General features: G+C 39.2%; 1 protein-coding gene across 2 annotated transcripts; it reads left to right on the top strand.

Annotated features, from left to right (window-relative positions):
- The first annotated feature begins 552 nt into the window (after positions 1–552).
- On the top strand, positions 553–17,708 carry rpn2 (ribophorin II). 2 transcript variants are annotated; one of them, XM_032549303.1, is made up of 18 exons: positions 553–646; positions 919–1,166; positions 1,277–1,372; positions 1,947–2,122; positions 2,196–2,271; positions 2,354–2,488; positions 2,946–3,122; positions 3,404–3,522; positions 6,567–6,672; positions 12,697–12,788; positions 12,889–13,003; positions 13,133–13,327; positions 13,415–13,501; positions 14,267–14,362; positions 14,715–14,790; positions 16,126–16,255; positions 16,725–16,830; positions 17,145–17,708. In XM_032549303.1, the coding sequence occupies exons 1-17, from the start codon at positions 634–636 to the stop codon at positions 16,774–16,776; spliced, it is 1,989 nt and encodes a 662-aa protein (XP_032405194.1). In that variant the 5' UTR covers positions 553–633; the 3' UTR covers positions 16,777–16,830; positions 17,145–17,708. The 2 variants fall into 2 exon arrangements, with proteins under 2 accessions (XP_032405194.1, XP_032405195.1); XM_032549304.1 differs by lacking the exon at positions 16,725–16,830.
- The last annotated feature ends 345 nt before the right edge of the window (positions 17,709–18,053 follow it).

Here is an 18,053-nt window from a genome sequence, read left to right as displayed (position 1 = left end):
ACTCAAAACAAACGAAGGCTATTTGTTTATAAATTAAATTAGAAAAGAAGATGAAACGTAAATAAAATAGGCATTTTCCAATTAGGTACGTTTTTTTTTCCTTTGAGTTCTGATATTACGAACGTACGACAGATCATGACCAGGCTAAGAAAAAATACATGAATAAAAAGGAATGCTGTGCTGCCTGTGAATCTACCTGTGTATTGATTGTATAAATGGACATACCTAATCTTTTAACACATCAGCATCAAAACATTGGTAGTAGGACTTTAAAACGATTGTGCAAACGACAGTATTTCGAACCATGGACCTCACGAGTAGCTCACATCATATCAGTATTTTTGACTTTTTTCTGGTAAAGCGTCTATAATTTTTAATTTTTGAAAAGTATCTTAGTCGGGTACTAATACTCTGTCGAACATAAAATCCAAAACGTATATTAAGATGTTTAAAGTAATGACGTGTTTTTGAAGCTTTTTAAAAACTTGGATATAAATCACAGTTTTGCATGCTTTAATGCTTTTATTTTGAAAGCAACCGTTGAAGACGGAAGTCATCCGTAACCTGACAGGTTTCTCTCTGGGGCACCGGAAGCAGTCGTGGGTTTGGTGACGCTGCATTAGACTGCAAGATATGATTCGGACCAGTGAGTATATTCAAATAATTAATACAACATTCTGTGCTACTGATTCGTATTGTTCATTAAGTTTATATTATAAATGAATATTTAACTATATAATTAGATAAAAACGCCGCTTGCTGCACGCGCTGCGGTGCTTCCTGTCGAGGTTAGCCTGTTCTGCTCTTAGCTAACCCTTTCAATCGGCGCGAGACTTATCTGAATGAATGAACGAATAAATGAATGAATGAATAAAATATATAGTTATGTGTATGTGTCTTTTCTATGTAATGTAACAGTGAAGCACGCGCTCAGGCCAAGTGGTGGGCTTGCTAACTTCGGCTGTGTGTCCGCGGAGCTATTCGGGGTTCTCCTCCTCAGCCTGGCTCTTGCTGGAGCTCAGGCTCTCACACCGTCTCACCACCTGTCCCTGTCTGATGTGGGCCGGCTCCAGAATCTTCTGAACCAACCATACGACGACCTGGAGTCCGCATACTACTCTGTGGTTGGGCTCACCAAGCTCGGAGCAGCTGTTCCAGATCCTGCAGTAAGATATTCACCGCTTCTGGTTCTGAGCAAAAACTATTAATGTCACCAATGATTCCATTCATCATGTGCTGTCCTACATGGGGGTCTCCTTATAAATCTGTTTTGCAGGAAGTTTGCCAGTTCCTGAAATCCCAGCTGGATCCCGGTAGTGTTGATTCTTTGTTCTTTGCTGCTGAAACCAGTAAGGCCATTTCAGGATGTGAGGTATGAATTATTATCCTGCTCATTTACATCCCCCACACTAGTTTAGTCATAGTTTTGTTGAGCACAGAACATGGATAAATAAAAGCCAGTAAAAGAAAGAAATTGTCATTTTTAAAGACAAAACAATCACTACAGAAGATTGACAAGATAAACAGCATTAACAAAATTTCCATTTTAATTCAAATATACTTAATTTATCCTTAAAGGAAACCGAATGTTGTCGTAACTCGTATCTTCAGAGTTGTTGGGGATGGTGTTGCTGTGGGTACTAAAGATCTCCAGTGGCAGTCAGTCTTGCAACACATCTACTGAGGCCTCTGACTGAAAACTGTTGCTGTGACATGCTAATAGCTTTAACTGCTAATAAAAAAACCCTAAATGTCATTTAAGAACATGAAGAAAACGCATACAAAAAACCCATATAATTGATCAGATTTTTATTATTAGTGCTGATATTATATTTTTGATATTATATTTTGACTATTTTTTTTTTCCACAGCAGGATTGAACAGCATAGGAAGTGTTCTATGTCTTACATTTGACGCAGTGGAAATAACCCTGGTCCTTTTTTTAGATCCCTGTTTCCAATGAAACCAGGGACATCCTCCTGGCGGCGGTCAGTGAGGACTCGTCCATGTCTCAGATCCACCGGGCAGTGGGCGCTCTCAGCTCCTTGGGGCTCCCACTCGCTTCACAGGAAGTGGTCGGCGCCCTCACGGCTCGTATCAACAAGGAGGACAACGTCATGGCGTAAGTGAAACGTGGAATCGGTCCGATCAGCAGCTCCTCTGAACGCTACCTTACTCCGCCTGTTTGTGTGCAGCATCATCTCGGCCCTGCAAGCCGCATCCCGCCTGTCCCAACAGGCAGAACTGGGAGGAATCCTGGAGGAGATTGAGGTGATTCTCCCAGCCTCCACTAGGTGGTGCCATATTGCCGCTGTGGAATCGGTTTGAGAGGTTTTTGTGTTTTCTCTCTCAGGATCTGACGGCTCGCCTGGACGACCTGGGAGGCGTGTACCTGCAGTTTGAGGAGGGGCTGGAGGCCACCGGCCTTTTTGTGGCAGCGGCGTACAGCCTGTCGGACCACGTGGATATGGAGCCGCCTCTCAAGGAGGTAGGAGTTCTCGCATCATCTCAGTTTTTCCTCTGATACCCCTGAAAGTAGACCTGTCATAATAAACAATAAATCAAAATTAAAACAGCTCAGTAATTTCCATTTGAATGATTCATAATTTTTTTCTTTTCTCTCTTTCTACCAAAAATTGGATGATAAAACTTTTCGGTCCAGTGCTTGGGTCTCAACTAGAACCTTTTTTGAAGGACAATTTTATTGACAGAGACTTCATAATTCATTTTATTTATTCTTTATTTTGCATATTTAAAATGTCTCCCAGTTGTCTCAACAGTTTCAGTGTTGAATGTTACAATTTAAAGTTTATTGATCTTTGAGAATGCATTATTATGCCATTACTGTTATATTGCTAGAAAATTGTCTCAAAACAACAATATTATCATTTATCGCTGCAACTTAGCCAAATTTGCCTACCTGAAAACCTGCTCTCTCCCCTCAGGACCAGGTCATCCAGCTGGTCAACTCCATCTTCAGTAAGAAGTCGTGGGACTCTCTGTCTGAGGCGTTCAGCGTGGCGAGCGCTGCTGCCGCCCTGTCCAACAACCGCTTCCACGTCCCTGTGGTGGTCAGCGCTCAGGGCCCGGCCACCGTGTCCCACAACCAGCCGACCCTGCAGGTACACCCACTAGCCGCTTCCTGCTGCGCACAAACACGTGGCTAAAGAACAGCTTTTTCCCAACAGCTGTCAAATCAATCTGTCCACTTTCCATCCTCTTTGCCCCCCTGCAAACACACCACACCCTCATGCTGCACCCTACGAACTGATTAAGACTTTATTTATCACTGAGGGTAAAACTCCAATGTCATTATGTTCTTGAAACATAAAGACAAATAATTATCTTATGTCTGTAACGGTGTCATGGTGGTGATGTCATGGCTCTGGGTGTTTTATTCCAGCTCCTGGTCACTGACGTCATGTCCCAGCCTCTGGCCTCAGCCAGCGTTCTGGTGGAGTCTGCATATGCTTTGGCCTCCAAGAGCACCGTTCTCAACCAGGCACCGTTCACTCATAACAAGTACGTATGATGAAGGTGACCTCACAGGAGGCGGAAAGTGACTGAGAAAGGAGGAGAGGAAGAAACTGTATTGTTGCTAAGCCTTAAAGATTTAAAGTTAAAAAAAAAGATCAAGATTAACAAATATATTATTTCCTAGTGTTTCCCCTACGAACTTGGCTTTGGTGGTGACATGGGGAGGGATTTTTAGAGGTGCACAGACTGATTGGCCTGATTTCTTTAATTTTGGGTGAATCACTATCGGTCAATACTTGCATATGGAACTAATCTTAACTCATCTTTTCTACATTAGGAGCCCTCGACGTTTTTACTCCACTAGTTACTAGGATACCTGTGTAGGATAGCGGTGCGTTCGCACTAGGGCTGGGTATTGTTAGGAACCTCACGATTCGATTCGATTTCGATTATTGCTGTTGCGATTCAATTCGATATTGATTTAAAGTTGTGAAGACACAAATGATTTAAGATAATGTTGACATTTTTAAAATATTTATTTTCATACAAACTTCTGTAACATCACATTTCTGAGCAAAGAAACAAACTTCTTTCTGCAATGTGCTTAAAGTAGAAAACTGTTCTTAATAAACAATAAAAAATAAAGTGCATGTAAAATAAAATTAGGCATAGCTTATCTCTTGAAAGTCTAATATAAATAAAAATGCATTTCAATAACATCTGTGCATATTAGTGCAGATTTAAACACAAATCATAGGGTTGTATTCAACTGAATTGCACTGAAAAAGTTTAGTGCTTGTAAACATTCTTAGCTTTTGAACATGTAGTGATTAACCTCTAATTTTTGAACATATCTTGAACTGAACTATAGTACTGTAGCCAGAAATAAAGAATTGTACTGCAACAGTACAGTTCTTAATTCTGGTTACAGACTAAGTGGGCACGTGGAGATTCTTGTTCAGAAAAAGCATCTGATCCACATGCTCAGGCTTCAATGCACTTCTCTGGGCTGTGACTATGTCACCTGCTGTGGAAAAGATCCTTTCAGCAGGTACACTACTGCCTGGGATGCAAAGGTACCTTTTAGCTTGGCATGACAACAAAGTATGACTTCCATGAAGGGGCCTGGTCTGAAGCACATTTGACACCAATTCCCACTCGTTCGATATGAAATGAGAAGTGATGGTTAGTAGGGGTCGGTCGCTCTCGAGGTCCAGCCATCACACGTCAGAGCAACTCTTTCGGCCGACTTTAACGACTCCAAAACGGCTGTCTTCACCTCTGTATACAGTGACGGCACAGCGACTTCTGTCATGCATTTACGTGTTTGTATTGCGTAGCGTGGTTCGAGTATCTTTAGCATATTCTTAAAACCCTTGTTTTCAACAACACTGTACGGTCGTAGGTCCTTGCAAATAAACACGGCTACAGACTTTGTGATTTTTTTGTGCGCGGGCAGATCTTGGCGGAAGTTTAGAGATTAATGATTTGTCGATTTGTGTCTGTTTGGAGTCAACCGGTTGTGCTTCGGGTTTTTGTAGCGCATCTGCGTGGTATCTGGTTAAGTGGTTGCGCAGGTTTTTCGTGTTACTGCAGTACTTTAATTCTCTCTGGCACAGCTTACATACCACCTTGCTTTTGTCGACTTCTTGAGTTCCAGATTTAGATGGGAAAGCAAAATGAGCCCAAACATCTGACTTAAAAGTTGACGGAGTTAGCTTTCTACAGCTGCTCACCATGACTGTTGTTATGCGCTCAGGTGCTCAGCACAGTAACCAAACTCGCAGCGCCCCCAACGTGTCAGGAGGTGAATGGATTCTGAGGAGCCCCCTAATCGATTATGAATTTTGCGTGAAATTATTGCGATGCATCGATTCTTCAATTATTTTACCCACCCCTAGTTCGCACTACGTTTTCCTGTGAAAGTGTAGTGCGAATACTTTCAGCTGAAGAGAGAAACTCAAATTAGCTAAAAAGCTAAAGTGAAGCAACAATTCTTACAGGGCTTTTACAATAAAGCTGCTAAAATAACTTAGATCTGAGTAGGTCTGTCCCAATAAGAAATAAATCAATTAATCACATGATGAATTAAGACAAATCAATAATTTCCATCTGCATGATTTATCATTTCACCCATTTTTCTCTTTCAAGCAAAAATTGGATAATAAGTCTTCAGTCTGGTGTTTTGTTCTCAACTAGAATGTTTTTTTGAAGGACAATTTTGTTAGCAGAAACTTCATAATTAATTTTATCTGTTGTTTTGTTTATTTAGTTTGGATATTTAAAATGTTTTCCAGTTCCAGTGTAAAATGTTCACTAGAATATAAAGTTTATTGATCTTTGAGAGTGTGTTTTTGAATCATTATGCCATTACTCTACTACTTGAAAATGGTTTCAAAACACCAATATTATCCTTTATCACAATAACTTCTGGGACAATTAATCATCCAGCAAAAGTTGTTGATGTGACAGGCATAGATCTGATTGGAAATAATAGTTTAAACTGCTGTTTTCTAGCTTTAATTTTATGAAAATGTTCAAATGTTTTATCCTTTGAACATACCTAACTGCCTCTGGACTCATTTACAGTTTGAATGTTAGCCTTTAGCTAACATAATGCCGAAGTAGCTGTGCCAAAAGCAGAAACCTTTAGAAAATATGTTCTTCATGAGAAAATTAAGAAAAGAAGTTAAAGTACTAAGAGCCAAAAGTCATGGAATAATCATGTCCTAAAAATGGGAAATATTTTGAAATTTGATAAAAAGATGAAATAAACACAGTGAGATCATCTGAGGTGTGTGAATGCATTGATGCCAATACTTCAAAAATATATAGAACCTCAATATGAATTGTGATGATGGGAGCAAATGAATAAGTAGAAAATATTTTCAATTTAATGGCAATATTTAACATCACGATATGTTTTTTTCAGTATCGTGCTACGCTAATCCACAACAGGATTACCTATCCCTAAGCTAATGCAGCTCTGATTTCCTCCATGTTCTGCCTTAATAACTGTGAATCCCATATGGGTGTGGGCAGCAGTCCTGCTGATCACTTACTGTGTTGTTCTTTTTTCCTGTTTTCAGTGGCGTCTTTGAACTGAATTTCATGTCCAGCAAGCCGGCCAGTGGATATTACCAGTTCACTATTGGTGTGACTGGGGACAGCCGACTGGTGGCCAATCACATTGAGGTACGATTAGTTTCACTAACTAGCTATGTTTAGGTCAAGTGTAGACGACTATAAACTACTCTCTGCTTGTGGAACTTTACATAACTCCACATTTGATTAGTTAATAGTTGATTATTTAATTAGATTCCAATGATTAATCTCCATATTTAATTTAAATATTAGTGTTAAATATTGACATGCTTACTCATAACTCCTGTTCTATGGGGCATAAAATGCTAGCTAAAATGTCTGTTCATATGCTTTAATCAATGGTGGTAAGTAACAAAGTACAAGTACTTTGTTACTGTATCTAAGTACAATTTTCATCCATCTGTACTTTACTTAAGTAGATTTAATAATGGATACTTTTAGTCCACTATGTTTTACAGTAAGTATCTGCACTTTCTACTTCACTACATTTCTAAAAATCTGTTGGGTTGCTCGTTACATCCAAGTCGCTTTGTGCTTTTTTTTCCGTTAAAATGTGAAGTACAGGGACTTAACGTGGCACTTTAAAAATCCAAGCAATAACTTGATTTATTAATTACGTGTGTCTGTTGTTACCCATCGCCTCCTGCTAGGCCTGTCGCGATAAACGATAAATCGATTAATCGTACGATAAATTAAAACTATCGACGTCATTTTAATTATCGGCATTATCGTCTCTTCCGGCCTTTTTCTCTTTCTGTTAATGACACTGAATGAAAAAAGGTTCAACTCCGGTGCTCTCCACTGACTCTCCCTTCCTCATTTCCTTAATGTAATGCCCAGCGCACACTACACGATCTTAGAGCTGTCGGACGATTGTCGGCCCATTTTCAAAACCTGACAGACCACACATTAGCCGACAGAAATCCTAGGTATAACGGTTCGATCGGGTTCGTTCCTGCCGTGTGGTGTCCAACAATGGGCACAAAATAATGGCTACAAGTCCAGTGAACTAATTTTAAAACCAGGCATTAATCAATGCTTTACTACAATCTACCTGCAATGCATGTGGCTAGTGTCAGCGTAAAGTCCTGACTGAATGAAAATCATTATAACTTATTTACGTCACGTTAACGAAGAACAGCTGAAAAGTTACCGGGTTTATCAACTGCGGTAGCAATTTCGCTCCAACTCCTCCTCTTGTCATTTCTATATTCTTTGCATGTTGAATAAACATTAATGTTGTTTCCACATATCATCTCCAATGTCCGCTGGGATTCCCCGACGTAATTTCCCCTCAGAAAGTGCGGAGGAGAATCCGCGCTTTCTGATTGGCTGCCTGTCACATTCAACAGGTTGCGTTAAAGCTCCCAGTCGGGGAAAAACCCTAATTTGGATCAGAGGACGATCTACCGTAACACACCACACAATCTTAGAAAGACCAACGTTTTAAGATTGTTGTAAGGGGAAAAATAGGAGCAAAAAATCATGTAGTGTGAACTATTGCATCACGTAGTCGATGTGCCCATCTTCTCTATTTAAATCTAATTATTACTGAAGGGCAACATAATATACAGACTTCATAATCTGCACTCTTTTGATTGAATGCAGTATTTATTTCCACTTTTACTTTATGTTGTTTAGTTTTTTTTTTCAAGTGCGTTTTTTGTTAATGGAGACTGAGAATCCATTTTATTTTTGTTTTTGGTTGTTTTGTTTATTTTGTTTATCAGTTCCAGTGTTTAGTGTTCTTTTGAAAATAAAGTGTATCTATCTTTGGCAAGAAATCGCATGCATTATTACGTCATTTCCATTAAATCAGTGTAAAAAGGTCTTCAAACAATATTATCGTTTATCGCAATAATTTTTGAGACAATTAATCGCTCAGCAAAATTTGCTATCGTGAAAGGCCTACCTCCTCCTTTCTTGCACGTGGTGTTCCAAGACATGCGCAGTGGTTTTCTCTGAGCGGGAGAAGATGTCTGTCTAAAATTCCGTTACATAAATCATAAGATTTGGCGACATGTAAAATCAGCAGCACTTCACTTTCACAGACGATGGGGACATTGTCCAACTTTTAGCGTCACTTGGAAAGGAAGCTTAAAGAAAGGTAAGCTATGCTTACATGATGTTAGCAAAGCTAGCTGTACAGAGACACATATATTGCATCTGCGATGAAAAAAAGTTGTCACTCATGCGCTGAATTATTGTGAGGAGGTGTTGACTGAGGTGTCGCTTATATGGGACGACGCTGTGACCCAAGTCTGCGGTACAATGATATAACATTCACGAACTATCCGATTCTTCTGGACAGATTTTTACTAATCCTGTAGGACTGAAGCCTCACTGAGAGCCGCTCTTTGTTCTTGTAATACCCTGCATACTCTGCAGTGGCTATTATTATTTTATTTAATAAAAAAATAAATACATATTTATTTAATTGCCGATTAAATAACATAAGCATGCTCATTGCTCTTTGATTGTTTTCGTCACCTGTCATGGTGACAGACAGGGTGAGTATAGTCACGGTGCTCCTTCTGCTTGGTTACTTCTTGCTTGTTGCGCCTTGGACAGTGTTCATAGTTGAGCATTGTTTACCGTTAATGCATTGCCTTAATTGCTGTTTAATAGTGCAGACAGTTGTGGTTTCTGACATGGGCAATATGGGCAACCACCCAGGGCGTTATCTTTTTAGGGATGGCAGGAGACCTCTGTGGATTGTGGCACAGAGATGGAAACAAAGCAGAATGAAGGAGAGTTATAAGGATGTTGATTAAATTTGTTCCAGCTCTAAGTATATAATACTTAAGTGTTTTATGGGAATGTGGATCTTTCAGATCAATTTGAGAAGCAATTTTGATAGGTGCACTTAATTTTATTGTGTCATGTAGTGCAGGGCGCTGGTCTTGATCTTGACTTGGTCTCAGATTAGGTAGTCTTGACTACAACACTGCTACGTGGCTCCTTGGTTGCATGACCTCCTCCACCCACCTTTGTTCCATCCCCTTTCTGTTGGATTTTTTTCAAAATCAATACCACCAGTGGCAAAAAAGTTAAGTTCATGCTATGTGAGGACTGGAGACGAGATGTTTCCATCCCTGAAATTATGATGCATAGAATCACATATCTAAGTCTAAACTGTCACAGAGAGTAAACACAATAAAAACATGCTTTATCTGTGGCATTGTTCATTGAAATGGCACATTACTGATGTATTAAAATTAAATGCAATAAATACACTTAATGATATTGTATTAGCGAATGTATATACTTGCATTCAGCAAGTACTTTTACTTTTAATACTTAAGTATTTTTAAAAACCAGTACTTTTTTACTTTTACTCAGGTAAAAATGTTAATGTGGTACTTTTACTTTTACTAGAGTACATTTTTGTCTGTGTATTTGTACTTTTACTTAAGTACATTTTTTGAGAACTTTCTCCACCACTGGCTTTAATGTTGGCAAACATGCTACTGCTTCTACTCTGAAGTTCCATCTATCCATTCATTTTCTAACACCTTTGTCCCTAGTGGGGTCAGGAGGTGCTGGTGCCTATCTCCAGCGAATGTTTCGAGCGAGAGGCGGGGTCACCCTGGACAGGTCGCCAGTCTGTCACTCTGAAGTTTTCTTTTCTAATTTTCATTATGACAGTAGAATAAGGAAAGTTCCACAAACCTTTTAACATTTTTATTTCACCTTTATTTGTAAATCTCATTCAAACAAAGGGTTTCATTTTTCAAGAGCAACCAGTTTGAAATATACATACAAAACAATAATACAAAACATAATATAATCAATTAACTGAAAAAGTACAACTCAAAATAACAAAAACCCCATAGCAGTAAAACATTAGGAGCTGAAGCAATATTGCTAAATGCCTGATTATCCATAAAATAATCAGAGACTGAATCATTCTGTTTGTTAGTGTTGCATTGCGGGTAGGTTTTTCATATTATAGCAGCTTCTTTTGCTGTTTGGTTTTGGACACCACCAAATTGAGTCTCAGCTGGTTAAATAGACGTGAGCAAAAATGTACATGTTTAAATCCAATGTGGCACATTTTTCCTTCATCTTTGGGTCAAAACCAACCAATATTTGAAATGTATATTCTGCAACAAAAGAACAATTCTTCTACTTTTGGAGCTCCGCTGTGATGGGTTGAGGGCGGCAGATTACATGAACAGGAACATTTCCTGTTCATCCAGGAAATGTCATCCAGATTGATTTAGTTACTTCTAAATCAGTATCATTCAATACTGATTGAACAAGCAAAGATGCACAGTGTATTCACATTGTTTTCTAAACATAGAACAAAACCTCTGAAGAATAAAAACAATTATATATAATCATGTTTATTTTTGAAAAAGCTATTGTGTAGAAATTTTTAAAAGGAAACAACCTTTTACATTTAGTGTGGATTACAGGCATTGTGTCCTGTATTCATTTCCAACAGATGTTGGATGTTTTTAAGGTTAATCAGAATTACGGTCATTGAAAGTTTTATAATAACTATTCTATTGTTAGCTAAGGCATAAAAAGATACAAATATCTAATCACAGTTGCATAATTGAGGTTAGAGAGATGCACCAATCTGGCCAGTACCATATTTCAGATATATTTGATAATTAGTTTCCAATTTTGACCAATCCCATTCTGATTCTTTTTATTATTTCCTTTTTATTTAAACATATATTTGTTTACCCTTGACCAACTCTTTTATTACAGGCAAATGCAAAGTGGAAAACTTTAGATTTATTAGAAAGATAAAAGTTAACAAGGATAACTTTGCAATCTCTTCATTTTCTGTTGAGTTCATCTAATGAGGAATTTATGATTAATGTTTGTAATATTTACCTGTTGAATTAAGAGAAAACTGGAATGATCGGGCCTGAATTTAAACAGCTTCTCTCCATATAAGACACTATCAAAAAGACCTCCAAATCAAACCCACACACCCTGACCCCTACAAATACACACACTCCAGAACTGGTCTAATAATAGCCGCAGCTGCTTGACTCAGCAGCGTACTGCGTGTGTTAGTGTCTGCTTGGATCACAGCACATTTGTATATCCATTCAATAGAGAATGCAACATGAATCATAGCACCTCTGGATACAGCCACAGTGATCTCAACCAGTTTGTCTTTGTGTCCATTAGTTTTATGATACAAAGCCTTGCATAAGAATCCATGCCCCTAGACTTATTTCTCACATTTTGTTTTAAGATATTGTGGAGGCATTTATTAGGTATTAGAGGTATAAGATATTAGAGTCATCACTCTAAATAATCACTGTAAGCAGTGATTGTTTGTGATGTGGAAGGTAACCGTTACATGATTTTCATATCTCTGTGAATAGAAAACTGAAAAGTTGTGGCATGAGTGATTATGCATCCCTTTTAGTCTGACATCCAACACAAATGGCCTTTTTCCATCAGTGCCTAATCCGCGATGTGAGACTGGGCTCTACGCCACAGTGTTCTCACTTAAACCAAGAAGATGGAACACATCAGCCCAGTTCTAAAGTCCTTCCCCTGGAGTCTGTCATGAATAAGTTTGCCTTTATTGCCAGTTGGCTGGAAGATGTTTGCACATGTCTGCAGAGATATAGATCTTAAATCTTATTCAAAAAGGTCTTAGAAAGGTCTTAAATTTGATTTGGTGAAACCTGCAGAAACCTTGCATGCAGTGCTGAGGGTTTTCCACTAGTAATAATTATGTGGTATCAACCCCATTTTTAGAACCTATTTTGAAACCTCATAGGATTCAGTCACTGAGTGGTCAGAAGGAATCCACTGGTTGCTGAAAAATCAGTCACATTTAAAGTTTGTCATGAGCCATGCAGAAGAAGGGCTACAAAATGGAGCAATTCGGTCATCACTCTACAGTAGGGGCAGGGTCTCCTCCAGAAAACCTGCTAGGGCAGTCCACCAGCGGCCCACTATGCTTTTGTGTTTAAAAACATGTTATGTTCTCTTAACAGGAAATTAGCCTAGATAATGATGTGTTATTGTATTGTTTTCTTGTGGCTTTGCAAAATGCATCACATTTTAACCTGTAGTTACCTAAGGAACTGAGCTAATAATATCCCTTGTTTCATTTAAACTGTTGACTTGCAGCTGAAGGTCAAAGTTTCCACTGAGGTGGCTGTTACTAACATGGACCTCTCTGTGGTGGACAAGGACCAGAGCATCGGCACAAAGACCACCAGGTCAGGAAACATGGCGGACCTCTGGAGCTGCTGCTCTGCACACCCAGAGGCTAGATGTTTAACACCACTTGTTGTCTCTTCCTTTGGCCTGATAACATAGAGTGCAGTATCCCTCCAAAGCCAAGAGCTCCTTTACAGCAGACAGCCACCAGAACTTTGCCATGTCCTTCCAGCTGGTTGACGTCAACAATGAGCAGGAGCTCACCCCTCACCAGGTATGTCCTCTGAGCTATTGTTTCTGCTTTTATAATTACCGCTGTTAGCGTTAAATTATACAGCTGGTTGGCCAAGAGTTGGAGCTCATCACTGCGGTTAACACCCAACGCCTTTGTTGTCCCTACAAGACGTTTGTCCGACTGCACAATCAGAAAACCGGCCAGGAGGTCGTATTTGTTGCCGAACCAGACAGCAAGAACCTCTACAAGTTCGAGTTGGACACGGCTGAACGGAAGTCAGAGTTCGATTCTATGTCTGGTACCTACTCTCTCTACCTCATGGTTGGAGATGCCACCCTGGAGAATCCCATCTTGTGGAACGTGGTCAGTGTCCAACCAGGCTTTGTTCTCGGAAATGGCGGTTTTTCATATGTAAAGTGTTGCTGAAACTGACTTGTAACCTCTCAACAGGCTGACGTCATCCTGAAGTTTGCAGAAGAAGAAGCTCCAGTTGCTGTTCAGCCAAAGACTCTTTATGTACCAAAACCAGAGATTCAGGTCTGTTTTCTGTCAGTGTTTGTACATCCTTAACAAGGCTTAAATTCATCAAACTAAAACTAAGGCCTTAGAGTGCCCTAAATTCATTAAAAAATATATATAGATTGGCCTGAAATAATCACAGGTCTTAAATTTTGTCGTGAATATGTAGTTTTCTTTTCTTACTGGGCCTGTATCAGGCAAAAGTTTGAGTGGTGCACAGACATCATCACTGCCCTCTGTCTCTTGATTTGGTTAAGGCTACTGGTAACAAGCTGCTAATGCTAACTAGCCTAAATTGTTTTGTCCATCACAGGTAAGTGTGACTATATCGCCACGTAGCTGGACAACATTTGTCTTCACCATTGATTAGCTTCTGTTGACAACCCATATGAGGCTACATGCAGTCTGTGCCTGTTGAGAATGGATTGGACAGTCAGTAGTTTAAGGCCTAGTCCACATGTAGCCAGGAATGGGGAAATAAATAAATTTTTATCTATTTATATTTTAATGTGCTATTTCAAAGTAGCTCAATCTATTTATTTGTCCACACAAATGAACCTCCTGGGCCATGTTCATTTTTAACAGGAAATCGTGGTCGTTTTCAAGCAATCTGCTCAGGTTTTTGTGGTGCGCTGCACTGCCCCCTATAGGTTTGGCATGTTTAAAACAGTGCGGAGGGGCAGATTTTTTAATCAGTGTAATAGAGATATTGGTCTTAATAACGACTCAGGTAAGTGAGCACAAGGCTTCAGTTTGACTCGTGTGAAATCTTTTTCTGTGCAGCATTTGTTCAGGGAGCCAGAAAAGAAGCCTCCAACGGTGGTTTCCAACACCTTCACCGCTCTCGTACTGTCTCCGCTCCTGCTTCTGCTCATTCTGGTAATATTGAAAAACATGTTCAAAGTGTTTTTAAATTTAAAAAAAAAAATCTGTTGTAGTTCAGAAATCCATTTAGAAGCACCACTCATATAGTATTCGGTATTTTTATATCTACAATCCCATTTTCAGCAAGAACATGGTCAATGGTACTGTCCAATATAAATATAATGCCTTTTTTAATTTAAGAACACAATAGTGCAGTGTTGTTTTTTTGTCTGCTGAGTGCTGGGTATTGTTGCTGCTAATCATAGTATTTTATTAGCGATAAACCATTTATTCAGCTCTTTTGTTTGCCGCTCTGACTGGAGAGTAAAAATGATCTCATTGTTAGAATTTTCCCTCTCTTTTGTAGTGGTTTAAACTCGGAGCCAACATCTCCAACTTCAGCTTCTCTCCAAGCACCATCTTGTTCCACCTGGGACACGCAGGTAAGCTCCCACAGTTTTTCCACGTTTGCTTCGTGATTAAAGCTGTTTTTAATCATAGCATTATATAGAAATGGAATAAGACGCAAATTGTTTTGCTAAAGGATTCCTGCCTCTTGAACTTTGTCACATTTTCTCTAATTCTACAAACTCAACTAAATCTGACAGTGTGGCGTGTATTTTTCAGCCTGTCTGTATTGACACTGTTGTAGACGGTAGACTGTAGACTGTTGTAGTCTGAAATTGTTGTTAAATTTTATTTGCACCAGGCCCAGTCTGATTAGTTTCAAATAACCTCCATCTGCAAAGTTTTTGTTGGTGGTGTTATGCTAAGCTAACAGAGGATGGTTTGTCCTCTCTTCTGAGACTTAATCTTAGAACCAATAATGGGGCTCAGTTAAAAGTTTTGAGTTAATTCCAGTCTCTTTAATTAATTAATCCCATCTTAATCGAAAACCGTATATCTACAAAATACACAGCATTTTCAATTTAAATTATTGAATAAATAGATGTATGAGCTCAGCAACAAAAATATTTATTGTTTTTAATCTGTTATTTAGGTTCTTCAACCATCAGGTTGGAGCAAAGTGTTATTCTATCCATTCAGCTTCCCAGAGTTTCAAGAATTCTGATCTTTCATGGAACTTCTTTAGAAATATGTACTGTTTACGCCGACATTAGCGTTGGCTGCTACATGTCTAACATTGAGATGCTTTTTTAGGCTTGAATAAACTAACTCCTTTTGGCACAACATGAACACAACAATCGTCTTTTCCAGCGTCCAATCAGAATGTTTTCTTGAAATAAAAATGAACTCCCAGTGGACCAAGAGAAGCAGCTTTGCCGTCTGTCGCCGTTGCTGCTGATGTCACTTGTGCTTCAGATTTAGGGGCATAGCAGAAACGTGCAAATACAAAAGTTCCATCCGGAACCTTTTGTAGGTTGCAAAAAAAGTGATTAAAATTTTAACATGCTAAATTCTGGGTAAAAGTCCCAGCCCTAGTTGAAGCATTTTGGTGTTTGGCTAGGCAGTGGAATGATAATAATTTATGGACTATATACCTTCAGAAGGTTTTTGGTTGTACTTGATTTTATCTTAGGGGTGTCAGGTGAAAACAAATATTTGCCCAATATTCCAAATTTTTATTTGTAAAACATGTCTAAATATTACAGTCCAAGGAGCATGAGTAAATTTGCAAGACATTTTATTACATTTTATTCCTAAGGAAGCAGTAAGATGAAAAGGGTGCACATTCTTTACTTTGACTCTTCCGTCTCTTAGAACAATAAAGTTCATCATGTGGCCCTTAGTTTACTTAAAGTCTTCTGTTGTTCCAGCCATGTTGGGCCTGATGTACGTCTACTGGACCAACCTGAACATGTTCCAGACTCTGAAGTACCTGGCAATCATCGGCGGCGTAACCTTCCTAGCGGGGAACCGCATGCTGGCCCAGAAAGCAGTGAAGAGGTAAGTATTCTGACGGAGAGAGTCCTTCACCCGGACAGAAAAGCCTCGCCCCCCCATTCCTGGTGACGAACACTGGTGCTGCTCTTTGTAATTCTTAGCTGCAAACCTGAAGGAAAAGAGCCTTTTCTGTCTGTAGCTCCCCTTTTAATGGGACTTCAAAGGATCATTTCAGTCCAAAGGTCTCCGCCAGAAGAAGAGCTCATGAATACAAGGAGAGAAGCATAGCAACAGAGGGGGCAATTTCCCCCCCATCAGTATGTAGAGCTCTTCAGGGGCTGGAGTGAGCAATTTGCAGCCTGTGTTGCTGACTGAAGCGGTCACTTTGACTGCCCTCTCTTAAGCCAGCCCATTTAACCCCCTTTAAGCAAGGAGAAGGTTTCAGTGAATGATTTCCCTAATGTTGGACGTTTTCCTTCTGTCTTTTTAACCCTTCTGTCCACACCTTGCTGTCTCTCTACTCCTTTTTCAGGATTGCTGCAGAGCAGAGTAGTAGGTTGGCAAAGTATAGGAGCCTTCGGTAAAGCCCCCCCCCCACACTTTTGTAACATAAGAGTGGGTTCTGCTTCCAGGCTGAAGTAAGGGCGTTCTCTGAGACTGCATCCACACTGCATTTACCATAATGTGTGGCAGTGTGCATGGCTGTGTGGTGCTCTCATCTCCCAATCACTCACCCCATCATGACCATTACAACCAGAGTCCATAGCAGCAACATAATAATCCCTCCATTGTGGTCTATACTCTACTAAACAGTTTGCAGTTCAATTTTTATTTTTATTTTTTAAAATTTTTGAGACTCTATGCACATTTTATAAAATGCATGACCAGCTTCACTAGTTGGATGAATCCAGTCTGAGTAATCACTAATGTTTTCTTTCTTTTTTCCCCACAGAATGGAGAAAAAATAAAGACAAAAGAAGAAACTGATGGTGGTCATTTTGTAATTTTAATTTTTTGGTTTGCTACAAAATCAGACTCTGGGGAAAAATGGCACGAATGTTCAAGAATCCAATTGACGGTTTTAAACATGCAGTACGACTGTGTTGCCAAACAGAAGGGACAGAGACGCCTTGGGACAAACACTGATGGATTCTCCTGCAAAGGGCGGTAGAGCTACTGATCGTTGCACTTTTCTTTTTGTCCAACACAGAGTTTTTCAGTGAATTTTTTGTGGTTTCTTGATGAAATTGGGTTTTGTCCTTTTTTTTTTTTGTACATTCCTCGTCGTTGATGCTCTGTGTCCTGTTTCACCTCAGGAAGGAGCTGCTGCTTCTTCTTCTTCCAGAAATAATCAACAATTGGACATCGCACTGTCACCCCAAAATAATATCAACTACGCTGATGGGTTTTCCTGTGGTACTCTTTTATTTTCTACAGAAGATGCTCCCAGGATGTGTTGATGATAAAAAATATGTTTTTGTAATGAAGATGGGGAAAATAAAGAAGCTGAGGTGAATGTATGCTTGTTTGTCTTTATTAGTTAATGTGAAAAGAAGATAACTAAATGATTCTGAATAATCTCTCAGCAGAACATAAATTTAAAAAATATTTTTGTAAAGGTTTTAAAAGATTCATAGATATGAATAACTAAATGATTACAGACATGTAACCTCCTTTTCTTCCAAAATTTTTGCATAATGGAGGAGATGATTCAGTCTTGATCTTTATTGTATTCCTGTCACTGTCGGAGTACATCGTTCAATCAATGTCGCCTTCTTAAACAGGAAAACTTGTTCTGTCTGTACAGCATAAAAACATCTAGCAAGTAGTTGTGGAATCACTCTTCAAAAAGCCATTATTT

The sequence above is a fragment of the Xiphophorus hellerii genome, chromosome 20 (genome assembly GCF_003331165.1).
Source record: "Xiphophorus hellerii strain 12219 chromosome 20, Xiphophorus_hellerii-4.1, whole genome shotgun sequence".
NCBI classification, from domain to species: Eukaryota; Metazoa; Chordata; class Actinopteri; order Cyprinodontiformes; family Poeciliidae; genus Xiphophorus; species Xiphophorus hellerii.
The sequence above is the reverse complement of the archived record's forward strand: the minus strand, read 5'-3'. Positions and strand labels throughout refer to the sequence as shown.

Bases quoted from the DNA above. Each gene is read 5' to 3' on its own strand.
- rpn2 (XM_032549303.1), top strand. The intron at 3,523-6,566 runs GTACGTATGATG...TCCTGTTTTCAG, and splicing joins GCACCGTTCACTCATAACAA to TGGCGTCTTTGAACTGAATT. The intron at 13,004-13,132 runs GTATGTCCTCTG...TGTCCCTACAAG, and splicing joins AGGAGCTCACCCCTCACCAG to ACGTTTGTCCGACTGCACAA.